This window comes from Phodopus roborovskii, unplaced genomic scaffold, assembly GCF_943737965.1.
Source record: "Phodopus roborovskii unplaced genomic scaffold, PHOROB, whole genome shotgun sequence".
Classification (NCBI taxonomy): Eukaryota; Metazoa; Chordata; class Mammalia; order Rodentia; family Cricetidae; genus Phodopus; species Phodopus roborovskii.
The window spans coordinates 7,363,554-7,381,944 of record NW_026126578.1 but is presented as its reverse complement, the minus strand read 5'-3'; the positions used below and the strand labels follow the sequence as shown (position 1 = coordinate 7,381,944).

The following is an 18,391-nucleotide window of genomic DNA, read 5'->3' as shown; positions in this document are numbered from 1 at the left end:
TTAAGTTTACACATGCTTTGAGTTCGTCTTAGAGCCTGTTTTTGTTAGTCATGTGATAACAATAGAATTTGTTCTTCATAATATTGTTTTAAACTTAATAAAGGTGAAGCTGTTTGGTAAGAGGCATTTTCTGTGACATGTCTAGATAAAAACAAGGGGCTTTTGTGTTTGAGAGACATTGCACACTGGGAACTTCTGAGTTACCAGTGATTTAAAATTGGCCCCTAGAGGGAGATGTTGTATTGAAAATCTACATCTTGTTTGAAGGGCTGTTTTATGTTGTCTTTCTAAATTACACGAATGTGTGTTAAACCCCCTCAACAGTGCACAAAATGATCCTATGTTACTTAATAGAAATTGAGTGTATTCAAATTTACAACTGGTACCATTTTGCAGGGAACAAAATTTAAGACATAGATCGATGATAAACTTTGAAGAGAATATGACAAAAATACATTTTAAAATGTGTCAGCTTGAGCAATTCCACACTGTGGAAGTAACATGGCATAGTAGAGGTCTTTTCTTGGGAGGAAGTGTGATAGAGGGAATTTAAGGGATAATTCAGAAATTTCCTTGTTGGGATTTGGACCACTTGAACCTGTGGTTCAGGTAAAAGTGCTCCTGACTAACTGGAGTTCAAAACTCCACAGCCATGTAAAAGTGGGAGGAGAGACTGCAGAAGACTCTCTCTCTCTCTCTCTCTCTCTCTCTCTCTCTCTCTCACACACACACACACACACACACACACACACACACACACATACACACAAAGAAAATTTGATTCTTTTCCCCTGCCTTTGGATAACAGCAGTGCACCTGTTTGAAGACCCCACTCATCAACAGGTGTGCAGGTGTGCATACATTTGTTCAGCGACCTACTCTGTACAGGTTGGACTTTCTTTATTGGTGAGAGCCACCCCTCAATCTTGAGTTAGTGCTAAGTGCAGGGTTGAGTATCATGAGTTCAAGCCAACCTTGACTATAAAGTGGGACACAGAGAAAAGTGACAAACTGCCAATACAGGTGGACAGTTTAACATTTTCTGCTTTGCTGAGGAGTCTGCCAGGCACACTATGGCCTCTGGGCTAAAGATGGAGCATTACAGAAGAACTTTGGGTGACTGACCAGGCGAGTTGTCTCTGTCATTTCTAGAGTTTATATATTATCCTTCTGTGGTCTTTGATGAAGTTAAAGACAGATAGTTAATGGTTATAGTTTTCCTGAGTTAGGACTAAAGATAAGTTACTTATAAGACTTTAGAATAACAAAGATAGGATAGCTGATAAACTATTTTCTTTAAACCTTACTAAATGTTAGTGAACTAAATATTGTTAATTATAGTTCTTACTTGATAACTGTTTTGTTATATATTTTACTATGTTAAAGTTAAACCCCTTTTTATTTAGACAGAAAAGAGGAGATCATGGGAGATATCATTCTGTAAATATGTTTCTCTTATTGGTTAATGAATAAAGCACTGTTGGCAAATAGGAAGGCAAGATAGGTGGGACTAAGAGACAAAGAGGATTCTGGGAGAGGCAGGAGGAGATTCAAGATGTAGGGACTTGAGAAGAAGGTCCAGCCCCTCTCTCCAGTAAGATAAAACCACGTGGAAACACTTAGATTAATAGAAATGGGTTAATATTTAAGACAGAGATGGCCAGTAAGAAACACTAGGCTGGCGGGGAAACTGCTTGTAACACATACCTGTAGTAGTTTCTTTTTAATCAAGCAAGTCACCTTCAAAGCACATAGAAGGCCTGTGTGCCTTCTTTCCCAAACAACTTCTCATGGCAGTTGTCTGTGTCTTCTCTGTAGAATTTGGTTTGATGGTGCCTATTTGGTTCCCCTTGTCACTTCAGAGAAGGGCCATTGCTCATGTTCTGATGTACAGTAGATGCCTCCTTCACATGACCCTCTGCTCCCTCTTGCATGGGGTCTCCCTGTGCACTTGGCATCATTCTCATCTGCGTTCCTATCCGGTGACAAGGTTCATTCTGTTTTTGTCTTTGGTATGGCTCAAACTTAGAACCCCCCCCCCAACCTTTTCATTTGTTTGTTTTGGTTTTTGTTGTTGCTGTTTTGTTTTTCCAAGACAGGATTTCTCTGTATCTCTGGCGGTCCTGGACTCGCTTGCTCTGTAAACCAGGCGGACTCACAGACATCTGCCTGCCTCTGCCTCTGCCTCCGGAGTGCTGGGATTAAAGGTGTGTGCACAGCCTCCTCATTGCACTTGACAGGCAGTCCCTCCTGCTGGTGCTGTACTTGTATCAGTCTGTGAGTGCATCTGAGTATGGACATGTTTGGCACTGGGTGTTTTCAGTGGAGGAACTGACCAGACCTGAACTACAGTCAGAACCTGCAGGGTGGGATTCAGACTCTGCCGTGCAGCATGGCCAGTGAAGAGGGAGAGGCTGCCCTTCAGTTAGTTGCTTTGACGTTTATTTTATTATTTCTTGCATGAGTGTGCACAAGTGTGTGTGCTGCATATGTATGGAGCACATATGTTGGGTTCCAGGAATTGAACTCAAGTGGTCAAGTGGTCAGGCCTGCATGGTACATGCTAACTTCCTGAGCCATTGTGCTGGCCCAGTTTTTTCCCCCCAGTTTTTATTTTTCCCCCCTCTTGAAGATCTATTTACTTATTTTTGCATGTATGTTTTCCTGCCAGAAGAGGGCATCAGATCCCATTACAGATGGTTGTGAGCCACCATGTACTTGCTGGGAATTGAACTCAGGTCCTCTGGAAGAGTAGCCAGAGCTCTTAACCTTTGAGCCATCTCTCAAGCCCCTTGGCACAGGGTTTTATTTTTCAAATTTTATTATTTTGTATTTTGTGTTTGAATGTCATAGTGCACATGTGTGGAGTCCTGTTCTAGTTTGTTTTCTGTTGCTGTGGTAAAACACTGACCAAACTAACTTCCTGGGGGTAAGGGAAGAAAGGGTATATACTTCAGTACAGCCCAGTCCATCATTAAGGAACCCAAGGCAGGGGCTTCAGCGGGCGCCATAGAGGAAAGAGCTTGCTTTCTCCGTGTGTGTGTGTGTGTGTGTGTGTGTGTGTGTGTGTGTGTGTGTGTGTGAGACAGAGCCTCACTGTTTGCTCTGGCTGCCCTGAACTCACTTTGTAGACTAGGCTAGCCATAGACTCACAGTGATCTATCTGCCTACCTCTGCCCCACCGCCATGCCTGGCTTCTTATATAGCCCAGGACCACCTGCTCAATATATATAAAAAATATTTTTTATTTATTCATTGTTTATGGGTGTGTGCATGCCATGGTACATATATAGGTCAGAGGTCAACTTTTGGGGAGTTGGTTTTTTAAAAGGTCTTCATCTCAAAGTCAGTGACTGCACTGAAGTCTTTTTTGGAGGTGGGATGGATCTTACTCTGTAGCCCAGATAGGACTCAGAACTCATGATTAATCCCCTGCCTCAGTCTTTGATGTGCTAGAATTACAGGCTTGTATACCTCAGTGCCAGGCTGAGGTTGAAATTCCTAAAGGCAGATTATGTTTCCTTTTCAGATGAAGCTCGGTGCTTCTTTGTATTTGAGCTTCTTGGAGCATTTTGAAAGTTTCCATGATTGTTCACAACCTTATAGATGAGTTTGGGAAGCAACTGGGCTTTTTAAAAATTATTATTAAAGCTGGGCAGTGGTGGGAGGCACAGGCAGGTGGGTGCCTGTGTTTTCGGGGCCAACCTGGTTTACAGAGGGAGCTCCAGGGCAGCCAAGGCTACACAGAGAAACCCTGCCCCCCCCCATCAAAAATTATTATTTATTTTTTGTGTCTGGATGTTTTTCCTTCATGTTATCTGTATACCATGTACATGTAGTACCCATGGAGGCCAGAAGAGGGCATCAGATCTGCTGGAACTAGAGTTGTGAGTGCTGGGCACTGAACTTTAGTCCTCTGCAAAAGCAGCCAGTGCTCTGAGCCACCCAGCCAGCACCCCGTGTGTGTGTGTGTGTGTGTGTGTGTGTGTGTGTGTGTGTGTGTGTGTGTGTGTGTGTGTTGAGGGGCTGGGTATGTGGGCTACTCACTTAGTCTCGGGACCTCAGTTTCCTTTTCTGTGGAAAGATTTATCTCTGTCGTCCTGTCTTTCTGTGCAACTACAGGGCATAGGAAGGAAGTTGCCTGTACATTGACTTTGAAAGTGTAAACACACACTATGGCCCTGGACATAATAAAACCATCTTAGAAAGAAACAAAGGAACCTTGTACTGAGCAGAGCACACCCCAGTGAAAGCCCTGGGGTCACCCGAAAGTTAAATTCCATGTAGTTTGCTTCCACGGCAGATTTTAAAAACAAAACAAAACAAAAACAAAAAAACAAAAAAACTTTGGGCTTAGCAAAACAAAACAAAACACTCCGAAACTTGCTGGGCTTTCTTCCGCAGACACTGGCAGCCTCTGACTCCGAAGAGGAAAGACTCCTCACCCCCTGCGCCTCACTCCTGCTAACTCTGCATGCGCCCAGAGCCTGAGTCTGTGCCGAGGTTCCAGTGAGCATGCTCGGCCCCCACCTCCCAAAGCCGAGGAAGCTGGTTTACATACGAGTCATACCAAGCATAGCCAGCATGTCAGAGCAGTCAGCTTGCAGCGGGCTGTGAGGGAGAGTGCCTTTGTCCTAAGAAATGTGCTTTGTGTTTTTCTTTTTTTACTGCTTCTTTTTAAACCCTTAAGGCAGGCTTTGGAAGACTGCTGACATGATTTTTTAAAGTCGAGTAGAGGACGCAATACAGACACTGCCTTCTAATAAGCCCTTGACGGGTTTTGTTTGAATCTGATTTTTTGTGTGGTGTGTGTGCATGATCTTTTTTTTTTTTTTTTTTTTTTTTTTAACTTTTACATACTTTGTTTTGATCTTGTGAGGCTGGGCCTCTCTCTGTCTTTCTGAAGTTTTTGAGGAGCCTGGAGCTACTCAGCTAAGACTGAATTTTGAAACTTTCTCTTTGGGGGTGAAAGCAAAGAACTTCTTTTCTTTGCTCGCTGGACAGATAAATGCTGTTTATGAAGATGGACCTGTTGAACTACCAGTACTTGGACAAGATGAACAACAACATCGGTGTTCTGTGCTACGAAGGTAGATGCTCTAGAATGGGCTTCTTTTTTATATTTGTAGCGGCCCCTCCTCCTTGGGGATGTGTGTGGGGGGATTATGATCAGCTTGCGAACATTTTCTAGTCTTTCTTGGGATGGTGGAGTGCCTATAGGGAGAGAGTCCTGTAGTATTCATTTCAGGATAGTTTGCTGGTGCCTGGCTGGATAGTGGCAGCAGAGAGGGCTGGAGGGGACACATTGTTACAAGTTTGCTTCCAATGTACTGACAAGATCTGACAAGACTGTTACACTTTAAATTCTTTTCTTTTTTTGACTTTGTTGCCATTTTGTGTACGGGAGGAACTTACAGGAACAAGGAGAAGTTAAACATGTGGGTGTTAGAGCAGAGGGGAGGGGCTCTGAGACACATTTTTAAACATCACGGTGTATAGTATTGTGTGTACTCTTGCTCTGGATTTTGTGTGGTGGAGGAGCAACCAAAAAGCCACAATGAGTTTTTGTTTTCTGGGGCCGTTGTCTCAGACATTGAGGGTTTTTTCTTTCTTTTTTTTCCCTGTGGAGTTTGTGGGGCTGGCAAGGCCTGGTGTCAGGGAGCCCAGGCCGGCTCTTTGTCTGCCGCCCCATTTCCTGTGACAGTGAGACAGGCTCCCTCCAACCCCGGCCCTGGCGATTACACAACTCTGTTGCCAATAGGCTAAAGAAAAGTGCAAAGTGCCCCCCCCCAGATACCCCCCTGGAGTGGGGAAGATGAGAAAACCCCAGTTCCATCTTCTGAAATTTTACCTACGTGCCATTTGAGTTCAGGGTAATGGCCTGGTTGAGCTTTGGGACTGCAGGGCAGGGAGAGAGTGGGGGCTGCCAGGGAGTCTTTCCTGGTAAAAGCATGTAGGAATCAGGGCACATCTTCCTGCTGGGGGCTTGGGTGCTGTGTTTCCTCCCATGGTAAACTCAGTGGGCATTTGCTTTTTCTTGGACAGAAGTTAAAGCCGGGAGCAGAGTCAGTTGTGTTTTTGTGTAAAAGTTTCAGATCTGTTTCTTAAAGCAGTTGAAAACACCCTTTCTCTTTCAAGCTTGTCTTAAAATTAACTCTATGGTTAAGAATCTTGTATTTGAAGTGTTTTCATTTTTGTTGCTGTTGTTTTTTGTTTTAAAATAAGATACAACTTTACTTTGACAAGTTTCCTCTATATGTAAGGAAACTAGACTCCCTCATCTCAAAGGCTGGATTTTCAGAAGCGGTTTCTGGTGGGATTCATGTATTGTCTTTAAAAAAAAAAAAAAAATCCAAACCTCCAACCCCAACAAAAGATGAGAACTTTTTAATGTGATTTCTTTGTCAACAAGTAATCTGATATTTAAAAAATAAAACGGCGAGGAGCCCTGAAGCTGCCAGGACACTGGGGCCGGGGCTGTTCCTGTGTCTAGGGAGGAAGTTTAGCAGCTCCCCCAGGTGGGCGTGCATATGCCAGCAGTTAGTTGTCTTGTTTCCTTCACTGTTTGGAAGAACAGACTTTGATTTTGAGAGCTGAGTGGATGTGTGGGATCATAGGCTATCGTCTGTTTAGTTTAAACATCTGCTCCCGTTTTCCTTATTATGAAAGGTAATATTATTCTAACACCAAAATAAATACACAGGAAATGAAGAAAAGTACAGCAAAACCAGAGTGTCGTTTGGAGCCGGTTGTTTACGTGCCCTGGTTTCCTCACTGTAAACACCACACACATCTGGTCTCAACTGCCAGGGCCGTGTGGAGGATGGGTATAAATTGTACGTGGAATTCAGAGGTGGACCTGGTGGCGCACACCTGCAATCCCAGAACTGAGAAGGCAGACAGAGGCAGGTGGATCTCCGTGAGTTCGAGGCCAGTCCGCTCTGCTTACTGAGTTCCAAGACAGTTCCAAGACAGGGCTACATAGTGAGACCCTGTCTCACACAAACAAAGAAACAAACAAACCCAAAAGAAAAGCTGGTCCAGTTTAAATGAAGTGCATTGCGACAGTTTGCACTGCACATATCGGCCCTCCAGAGTGGCCAGGGCAGTTATGTGGAACATGAGTGGATGGGAGGGGGGGAGACAAACTCAAGTGTTTGCCTTGTTGGCTTTAGAAGTGAAGGTGCAGGTGGGGGCACTTTGCTTGCCCAGGTTGCTTCTCCACACTTCGGTGTGTTGGGTGATTGGTGTTCTCGCCATCTTCCTTCTCTCAGTAGCTCCCATGAAGATGGGTCAGTCACTTACCCTGCAGCTCACAAGGACTCTTGGATCTTACTTTCGAATCCACTCTAGCTTGTCCTCCCTCTTTGAGGTCTTGAGTAGGAACCTACATTATCTTCTGCTAAATTCTACCTTCTCCTACTGAGCCCCACGATAGCCCAGACCTGTTCTAAATGGCTGAGGTCACTCCTTTTCTGGTAACTGCATCCTGTACCTACCCTCATAGCCACCTACAAAGAGCATTGAAAGGCCAGTGTAGGCTCTGGGGAGCAGAGATGTTCAGACAGAAAATTAACTTGTGAGAACCGGTTTGTACACTAATGACAAATGACTTAGTAAAATTGCTTGTGTTGTTGATTAGGCTCAGGAGCTTCATGGCCTCTTAACCACCATGCCCAAGAGCTAACCACTTCATCCTGCCTCATTCTTTTGGTTGGTCCCATTGTCTTAAGGAAGTTCAATATTGCCTGTCTCCATAAAACTGGCCGACCCCAGCCAGCCCTCTTACCGTTTCCTGTTTTAACTCACCCTACTGAATGGCCACAAGCCTCATGAAGACAGGGTGGCTGCCTTGGTGATTGCCACAACTCCAAGGCATGCTCATGCCCTCTGGGGCTCCAGGACATGGTTTATGGTGAAGCTGGACTCATCCGAAAAAGTCTGCAGGCCTTCCCCTGGTGGCTCTGTGTTAATTATAGACTGTTGTTTTCTATTATTAACTCACCACCACAGAGGCAAGAAGGTTCTCAGACATCATCTAAGACCTTCACCTTATTTTGGCTAAGGAAATGGAGGCCCAGAGTTTTCTTTGTTCAGGTGAATTTGGGGATTTGTTGCAGGGCTGAGGTAAGATTGGAGCCCAGGGAATTTCTGTCTTCTCTGGACCTCTTATTTCCATGGTTACTGTTCGTCTAATCTCTGCTCGCATCCTTAGGACTATGCATGCTGGGGTTGGGGTAGGGTGGCTCACATCCCAGCTTGCAGGGCACTGTCCTGATGCCAGCTGGTCCAGGTTCCAAGGCTGTCTGATGTTCAAGGAAGAGTAGTGATGCTAGCTGCAGGTGACCTACTTTCTAGAACTTTCTCTCCCTGCCACTATAGAATATGGAATGAGATTGGAGGAGGAAGAGAAGACTTTCTAGAGGTGAGATCCCCGAGAGTGAGCCCTCCAGGAAGCAGAAAAGAGTGTGGGGGTATTCAGGGTGGCTGACAGCTGTATTTACAGAATTACCCAGTTCTGAAAAGTTAGGTCCTAATAAATTCCCATGGTTGGCTGTGGCTGTAAAATGCTGTTAGTGATTCTTCAATTATGGGTTAAGAGCCATTAGTGTGCAGTTTGGTAGAAGAATTCTCTCCTTTTAATTTAATAGTGTGATTTGTCTTGGGAGAAAGTGAGGGTAAATGGCATATTGTGATGGGCTCAAAGCTTCAGAGGGGAGCATGGAGGGGTTCTCACTCAGGGCTTAGAACTGTTGCTTTAGGACAAAGTTGCCACTTGTTCACTGCAGGCTGCATTCAGATCCATTTTCCAGGACCAGAAGAGAACATACACTTGGGCTGCCCAGCAGAGTGAGTGAGGCCCTGCAAGTCTGGGCACGGGGCTCTTTTGTTTCTTGCCAGTCTACCAGCAACAGGTTGACAGAGGCCTGGCTTTATTGTTCTTTGTCTGAGGAGTTCAGAGGCTTTGGGAAGCTTTGGAACCTCCAATGCTTTTGGGAGAAAAGGCCACAAGAGCCAGGCTACAAGTCCCAGGGTTGGCTCCAGCTGACACATAGACCAAGTGACATGGTCTTGGTCTGGATGTAGTCTTTGGTGGTGTATCTGTAACCATTTTACTGTGGAAAGTCATTCAATTTTAGTACCTTACAGGTGTGTGTGTGTGTGTGTGTGTGTGTGTCTGTGTGTGTGTGTGTTGATCTAGAAGCCCAGGTGAGGTGCTTATGTTTCTGCTAATTACAGCTTGTGCCCGGAAGGTGTGATTAGAGCCTCCTTCCTTCCAGCTCCACGCCCATTATTCTCAATCCCCTTCTGTAAGGATTGTTTGACTTGGGCTGTTATCTCTGGAAGCCAGCCTTTGGCTTGTTAGAAGTCAGCCTTCTTTTGCCTTGTGTTCCTAAGGTGTACGGGTTCATTGCTGTGAAGCAAGTTTTTAAACTTGTGCTGTATAGATATAAAGAAATCTCTGGGCCAGGGAGATTGCTCCGTGGGTAAAGGTAATTACAGCCAAGCTCCTTGGTGACCTGATTTCTGTCTCTGGGACCCACATGGTGGGAGGAAAGAATTGACTCCCAAAAAACTGACTCTGACCTCCACCCACACTGAGCCCTGGACACTGCCCCCTTCCCAAATAAGTGAAAGAGAAGAAGGGGTGGGGTCCCTGTGGGGTGTTCAGGGCCTCTCAGCGCAGTCCAGCTCTGCTTCTCTGCCAGAATGCTGGAGAAAACTGTGTTTTGTCATAGGGAAATTAGATCCAGACTTAGCCCTTCACTTGTATACAGAATCTATAAAAAAGTCTTCTCAGGGAACGTTCCCGCTGTATCTGCTTCATCTCTGTATTTAATGTTTATTTAATGACAGTTTATGTTTAATGCTATTTGTATATTTAGCTCATGGTAATTATTTTTTAGCCTCGCTCAGCAGTGTAAGTATGAAGCAGACCCCCCCTCCCTTTCTTATTTGGAAATGAAGTCATGCGGTAGTTGTCCTCCTATAAAAGCAAACACATTCCCCACCCCCACCCCCACCACAGGTGCTTTATTTATTTTTGAAATGGTTTCTCTCCTATTTGCACCATCATTCCTCTGCACATTCTTGGTCTGCCTCTTACTTCCCAAGTGGATGTTTCATGTTCTCTAAGTTTATTTATGTACTTACTTATTTTTTTAAAAAGACTTAAGTTTTCTAATATACACTTGTGGGTATGTGCACCACACACATGCAGGTGTCTGAGGAGACCAATAGAGGCTGTCAGGTCCCTTGGGGCTGGGATACAAACAATTTTGAGTGCCCATTTGTGTTCTGGGAAACAAACTGCCATCCCCTGTAAGCACTCCTAGGCTTAACCATCTCTGAGCCCCAAGTGTTTTGTTTTTGTTTTTAAATCATGTGTATGATGTGGGCTAAGGGGTTGTGTGTGCCTTGCACATGGTGAAGTCAGTTTTCTCCTCCATCTTTACGTGGGTACCAGGTATGCAGGCTTGTGTGGCAAGCGCCTTTCCTGCTGAGCTGTCTGTCCACCCGTGTTCTAGAAGTTTGGAGTATTCTTTTTTTCTGCTAGTTCACTTTACTGTGTTAACCTTTTAAAAATTTAAAGTCTTGGCTGGAGAAATAGTTCAGAGGTTAAGAGCACTGGCTGCTCTTCCGGAGGTCCTGAGTTCAATTCCCAGCAACCATCACAATCATCTGTAATGAGATCTGGTGCCCTCTCTTCTGATGTGCAGGCATACATGCAGGCAGAACACTGTATACATAATAAATAAATGGGCAGGGGTGAGGGGAGGGGATCTCTGAGTTTGAGGCCAGCCTGGTCTAGAGTGAATTCTGGGACAGCTAGGGATACACAGAGAAACCCAGTCTCAAAAAAACAAAACAAAAATGTAGAAAATCTATTTTATTTGCTTACTTATTTTTTGACAGTCTATGTATCCCTGGCTGGCCTGGGTCCCACTATGTAAACCAGGCTGGCGTCTTCCTCCAGAATGCTGTAATTAAAAGGAGTGCCTCACTATGCCTCTGTGTGTGTGGGGGGGGGGGGTGGGGGGCAGAGATTGTTTAGATGAACTGGAGTCACAGGGCATGTGAGTTGCCATGTGGGTGCTGGGAACTGATGGGACTCTCTAAAAGCAGTAAGTGCTGCTGATCCCTATCTCCCGCCCTAGCAAATGAACTTTGTTTTGTCTTGTTTTGCTGTTCTAGCTCCATGTAATTGGAATTATTCTGTATGCCATCTTTTGGGGGTTGTGGAATATGCTGGGGGTGGAGCCCAGGGCCCTCACACATGCACAGCACATGCTGTAACCCTGAGCTCTGTGTTTTAATGAAATCTTGAGGAGTGGTTGAACAGTCGTGAAGTGTTGCTGTCTTTTCCATGGGCGGCCAGGCTGCAACAGAGAAGGCCGCCTCAGCTGTGGGATTGACACCGCCCTCCTGTTCATTCACTAGTTGTTAAATAGCTCTTGATGCTCCAGTTGGAAGTTTTCCACAGCTAGTATTTCATTCACATTCCCCACCACCTTTTAAAGACTGTCCAGACCATCTTGCATCGTTTTTGGAGAGTACAGTTGGGTGGCGCTTGTGATGCCTGAGCGGGGAGACTGGTTTTATATTGAGCGGCAGGTGCCTTGAAGTTGACATGTCACATGTCAACTTTGTTGCAGCCACAGCTTCCTGTGGGCCGAGAAGCAGGGCCTTTAGGAAACAGGAAGAGTTTAGATAGAGGTAGTATCCAAACAGTTCTCAGCTTTGCCGGGGCAGGAAGGAGGCATTGTTTTCAGCAATAGCAGTCCGTCTATCAATCAATCAATCAATCAGTCAATCAATCAAGTTTATTCGAATGGCTTACAAGCTGTGATCCAGCTAGTCCAACAATAGCTATCTACCAACAGATGGTTCAAGAATCCTGTAGTTGCTCAGTTTGAGAGGCTGGCTGTCTCATCTGGTCTTCAGTATACTCTTGAATTCCCAAGAAGTATGCTCTAATGCCAGTGAAGGAATGAACTTGGTAGGGAGAGTGACAGCAAGCAGAGAGAAAGAGAGCAAGCTTCCTTCTTCCATGCTCTTTGTGTAAGCTTCCAGCGGAAGGTGTGGCCCAGATTCAAGGTAAACCTTCCCACCTCAAAAGATCTGGATTGAAGGTGGATCTTCCTACCTCAAAGATGGGGATTAGAAATGAGTCTTCCCACTTCAAATGATTTATTTAATTAAGAAAAAAAAATCCCTTACAGGTGTGCCCAGCCATTTCGGTTTTTAGCTAATTCCAGATGTAGTCAAGTTGAAAACCAAGAATAGCCATCATAGTCTCCATGCGTCTGCTAAAGAAGTTATGAATGAAAAAGTATTATCCATGTGCATTGTTCTTAATTTTCATTTTATGTCTGTTTCACATGAAAATAGTGGCCTGTTAATTCCTCTTGGCTAATGCTTTGACTTTAATAGAACAAACTCTCGGATTGAATATTTTCATGCAGATGTGAGCTGCCGAGCAGTTGTTTGCACTACCCATGACCCACTTAGGCAGCATCCATGTTTTTTCCTCTGGTAAGTTAAGGGGGCCGTGAATGCAGCTTTTGAACAGTTCTTCTCGTCTTCCATTATATGGCTACACCATCCCAGAGTCAGGGCTGATTTTAATTTCATTGTTGGCAGCACTTTCATTTACCCATGTTCTTCCATTCTTACTAGCATCCATCCCCCTCAAGAGCTGAGCACTCAACCCAGGGCTTTGCACTTGCTAGGCAAGCTCTCTCCTACTCAGCCAAATCCCTAACCCCTTACTACGCATTTTTTAGAAAACTATTTGTAATGCATGCATATTTGGTGTGTATATGTGGGTATGAGGGGGGATCGCTTCTGCTCAGTTCTGTGCCAGGCACTGTTTTGTGTGCTAGGGATATAGTTGATGCACACATGAACTCACAGAGAAAGCCTGTGTGCACAAGACTGCAGAGGTTCAAGCCAGATGGGGTTCCACCCCTAAATAAGAAGCTACCTACAATTGATACCCACTGGCAAAGGGAAAATTAGTTTTCTTCAATGGCATGTCACTGGGTTTATCAACCACACGCCAGGGCAGGCCCCATGCCCTCCCCCAAGGAGTTTGTCAACGCAAAATGAACTTAGTGGCATTTTTATTTTGTATGCATGTATGTACATGGGTATACATGCCATAGCCTGGGGAGGGCGACTTTGTGGATTGAGTTTTCTCCTTCCACCTTGTGAGTCCTGGGGTTTGAGCCTGGGTAATCAGACTTGGTTATCTATTACCTTTTCCACTGAACCATCTCATTGGCCCATCAAGTTAGAATTTTGAGTTTGTTGTGCCTAAGAAAGAACCATTTGTGAACTGGAAGACCTCAAAACAAAAGATGGCTGAGTCTGATTTCATGGCATGTTGGTGCCAAGTGGTGGAGGGAGTCCTTGGCCCTTGAGTTGATGTAGATTGTGTGCGGCTGCTTTGTTCTGGTCAGTCATCTGAGGGTTTTGTTTAGGTTCAGCATTTGGGGAAGTCAGGGTGACCTGGGTTTTGGTCATGAGTGGTTGGCCCTAGCATCTCTAAACTACCTTCTGTTTTTAATTTGTTTATTTACTTGGACAGCTTGTACACATTTATCTTGGTTGAGTACCAAGTCTAGGTAAAGGGTCTTTTAGGCTTGATGTGGTATCTCACACTGTCATCTGAGGCTGAGGCAGGAGGATGAGAACTCTTCAGGCCAGCCTGGGCTACATAGTAAAAGTCTGTCTTATCCAGGACCTTGTGCCCAAAAGCTGTGTGATGCTTCTTTGAGGCTGCTCATACTTGCCACAGGGTGTCACAAAGTCAGTCCCATCTCAGCACACATTTGGATCAGCTTCTTGGACAGCATGGAGGCATAAGATAAGGTTCATCCATGTTGTTGGATGCTCAGATGCTGTTCTGTCATGTTACGGCCCCTTCTGTTTGTGAACTTCTGTGTTCTGACGTGGGTGGACAACTCAGGTTGTTTCATCTGTCAAATCACCTGTAAAGAATACTGTTGCTCTGGGTGTGTCTTATTATGGCAGACTGTCCCAAGCACATAATGTTCTTTTGTACCCATTTTAGGTGTAGCTTGGTGTTATTACATGCTTTTGTGGCAGCACAGCTTTCTGTGAATGTGCGTGTTCATGTCTTCTTTTTTTAAAGATTTATTTTATGGGTACAAGTGTTTTGCCTGCATCTTGTGTGTATAGTGCCTTCTGAGTCCAGAAGAGGCCATTGGATCCTCAGAATTGGAGTTACGCATGGTTGTTAAGTGGGTGCTAAGAGCTGAACCTGGGTCCCCTGCAAGAACAGCCAATGCTCTTAAACGTCTCTGTGCTCATTTGTTTTGGATCAGTACTTACAAGTGGGACTGTTTGGTTGCTGGGTATGAAAACTTTTAAGGAGCTGCCCCAGTGTTTTCCATGGAGATGGCACCATTGTGGGTACCCTCTCTCGCTGAATCTTTTTTTTTTTCTCTCTCTCTCTGAATCTTAATCTGCTCTTGAGTCCTTTAAACTTAGCTCCCAGGAGTTGGACAGTGTTGAGGTATTTCTCATTGCTATTGTATAATCTGATCTGACAAGAACACCAATCAAAACGGATTGTTGGTGCCATATGAGGAGGGACACTCTCCTTGGCGATCTTTTTGGCTGCTGCTGGTGGTGGAGGCTAGCAGAGTGTGTTTCTGCCTGATTTCAGGGCAGCAGAGGCTTTGATTTGTATGTTGTCAGAGGTGAGTCTGTTTTTCCACATGGCAAATCCAAGCCTGTAAATGAGCAGAAGCCAGACAGACACTGATGTGGCACAATGAGCCCGGGGTCACACTGATCTGGAGTCGCAGTGTCCTGGGGTCACAGTGTTCTGGTAGTGACTTTTCCCTCATCAGTCTGTTTGCCCAGAGCTCTGGGGTTGAGTTTTCCTTCCAGCCTGGAGTATTTGTTGTTGTTTGTTTGTTTAAACAATACCAATAACTAGGAAACAGGAAATCTCTCTGTCTTTCTGTACCCCTCAACCCCCCCACCCCAGCACTTTCTGCTCTCCAGGAACAGCTCATCGAAGCATCCTTATAAAATTATGCGGCTTTCTTTTTCTAGATAGTTCTGTGGCCAGTCCCACAAGTGCTATCTGAAATATCTTACAGCTAGTGACAGTTTTCTTTGGAAAGAGGAGGAGTCAAGTCACACTAAAGTTGACTAAGCAGTGGCAACTGTCATTTGATTAGATCCACTTTCATTGCTAAATTTGCCTCCTCCATATCACAGCATCTTAACGTATAAGTTTCTTGAGGGTTGTCCATGCCTCTAATCCCAGCACCCCATAGATCGAGGCAGGAGGATCAGGAGTTCAAGGCTAACTGGGTAGAGAAGGCAGGGTGGTGGCGGTGTAGGAAGATAAGTTGATATGAATCTTTACCTTTGTGTGTTCTCTTTACCAGAACCATGTGCATAGTCCCATGTGCAAGGCAGACTCTAAGCTGTCATGCAGAAGAGTGAGGTCATAGATCCCTTCAGCCAGAGGGCGGACACATCTGTGTTGTTTGTTACCCTGGGACCACAGCTATCCTTTTTGCTTTGTCTTCATTCTGTTTGGCTTTGGTCATTCCCTTGCATGTCATGCAGAAGAGTTGACCAGAGCGTCAACAGCTTGCTCTTCACCTTTCTTCATGGGGGCGGATGATTCCCCTGCATACATGTCTGTCTGTTTGTCTGTCTGTCTGTAAGCGATTTTCTGCAGGATGGATGCTCCTCTGGCCCTGTTGAAGAATGGGATAACTGTTAGCTCAGATCCCACAAGTGGTGCTTAGAATGCACAGAGTAAATGGCATCTTTAAATGCCTATTTGTTTTAAAGGCTCTGAAAAATCCCCTCTGTGCTAGATCTCTGTGATGGTTTGAATGACAATGTCCCCCATAGGCTTGGGCATTTGGACATTTGGTTCCAGTTGGTGGCACTTTGGGGAGAGGTTTAGGTGGTATAGCCATGCTGGGGGAAATGTGTCACTGGACTTGGGCTTTGTGAGTAAAAGCCTCACTCCACTTGCTGTTTTTTTCCTCTTCACATTATGTTTGCAGTTGTGTTTAAACTTGAGTTTCCTGCTTCTACCTCGTTGCTTGCTGCCATGATGGACTCTAACCCTCTGGAACTAGAAGACCAAATTAACTCTTTCTTCTCTAAGTTGTCTTGGTCAGTGTTTTAGCAGAGCAGCAGATGAGTAACAAATCCAGTCTGTTTTCTTTTATGTAAGGAGAATTTAAGAACCTTCCACCCATGTGAGTAGGCATTTTGTTTTGTCTGGTGGTGATGGTGATGGTGTGTGTGTATGTTTATGGTATATGATGTATTTATTTTTGTACAGTTTCTTTCTTGGGGTTGAAAATGCTTTGCTCATGTTTCACGTTCAGCTACCATTGTGGCCATGACAATAACTTATGTAGGAAAGTGTTATGGTTCCAGAAGCAGTAAAGTAACCCTGTGGGTTTTTTTTTTTTTTGCTGGTATCTGTGACATTTTTGGTTCCATGATTTTTTTTTTTTTTTGGTCTAATTTAAGGCGGAGATATATTCCATATGTTTTGAAAACACCAAGTGTACATTGGTAAAACCATCATCTAACCTAAAGTCTATTTATAAGAGGCAAACTTTTTTTGGAGACAGGGTTTCTCTATGTTGCCGAAGCTCTTCTGTCCTGGAACTCACTCTGTAGACCAGACTCACACGAGATCCTCCTGCCTCTGCCTCCTGAGTGCTGAGGTTAAAGGCGTGCGCCACTGCACCCAGCTAAGAACAAGCATTTTAAAAACACCAATGATAATGTCTGATGCAGGTGACTGTCATGTGACCTCCACAGAGGAGTTGGGCTACAGTTTAATGAGATAATAAGAGGCCTGGATCCCACCCTTTGAAGCATCAAATACCACATCATCACTTCTGCCAGTGCTACTTGAGGTGTCTCCTCGGCAGTTTGGAAGGTTAGATACAGATGGGATCAGTCCCAATATTAATCAGTTTGAAAGTGGAGATGGCATGGGTCTGCCAGGCTCTCCTGGAAGGGTCTTGACCGCAGATTTTTGATGTCCCTAGAATATATCTAACTGGAACTAGGGTCAGGCCTAGAAATATGCATCTAGCTCCAGCTTATAGGGTGGTTCTGCTGATGGTCCTGGGAAAGCATTACACTAAGCAAGGAAGAGAAGCTTTGTAAGGAAAAAGGCAGAAAATACCTGGGATTGGTTAGAATTTACCACGAACTATTGTGGCTTTACAGAAAGCTTACTTTGGACTGTAGAGGCAGGTTCTTGACTGTCTCCATCTCATCCACTTGACAGTTCTGTGACATGATGAACCCAGGAGAGGATCAGGCATCTTGGTGAGGGAATGTATCCATATGGAGTGTATGTGGTAGTGGGGTTGCATATAGGTGGGTTACTCCTCTCCGCTTATGGCCACTGTTGAGATCCATACAGTGGATGTGCAGTGAGCAAGGGTTGATGTGTTGGCCATCTGAGATTATCTGCTGAAATGCATGTGCATAAGCACAGTGGTCGTAGCAAGCTGACAGTTCCAACGATAAAGGAGAATACAAGAGTCCTCAGGTGCAGCCCACCATTGTGTGTGTCTGTATCCAACAGGGTGGGGCTTGGGCTGGAGGATTCTATGGATGCTGCCATTGTTCCTAGAAAGCATGACTGAAGAGAGATGGACAACCAGCCTGACCTTTGTTAATAGCATAGAGAGACTAGAAGCCCAGAGAACTCATATCATGGCTGAGCCTGTGGCTGCAAACCACTCATCCATTTAATTTGCCAGATGCTAATAGGCCCTAGAGCATCCCAAATCAGAACATTTCATTTTTGCCTTATTTCTTCATTAGTCTAATTCCCATTGACCTCATGTCACGGCTGCAACAATTTAGGAACATTGTAGCAGGGGAACTGTTTCAATAAGCATTGTCTGGGAGGCTTTAAGGAAAAGCTGGCTGAACATATGCAGCTTCTGCACTCAGTGACACTGGGGTATAGCATTGCCAGGAAGGACTGCTTTGGGAAGGTGGCTGACAGTGTTTATGGGGGAGGTCTGTTTCATTAATTATCCAAAGTTTTACCGCCCAAATATCAGGTAGTGGGAATTTAGAAATGGCCACTGAGCTAGCCTCTCAAGAAGCAGGGCAGGAGGATAATGGGGAAGTCCTTTGTTTCTAAGGTAAAGACTGCATAACTAGTAACAAAGGAAAAAGTAGCTTGCAGGATGGGAGAATGTTTTTACAGATGTTGTCTGTGAAAGAGACTGGTATGTATGTATGTATGTATGTATGTATGTATGTATGTATGTATGTATCTGAGCACTCAAGGACACAGCCATATAGGGCTGGAGAGATGGCTCAGGCAGTGGTTCAG

General features: G+C 44.8%; 1 protein-coding gene across 4 annotated transcripts in view; it reads left to right on the top strand.

Moving 5' to 3' along the window:
• Vgll4 (vestigial like family member 4) overlaps positions 1-18,391 on the top strand; it is a 101,934-nt gene that overhangs the window by 42,465 nt on the left and 41,078 nt on the right. Inside the window, exon 1 of one of the 4 annotated variants that reach the window (XM_051203768.1) lies at positions 4,816-5,090. The exons of the other annotated variants lie outside the window; for them this stretch is intronic. Within the exon in view, the coding sequence (XP_051059725.1) occupies positions 5,009-5,090 (82 nt within the window). The 5' untranslated portion in view covers positions 4,816-5,008. Of the gene's footprint in view, positions 1-4,815; positions 5,091-18,391 lie in introns of those variants that run through there. 4 annotated transcript variants of the gene reach the window in all.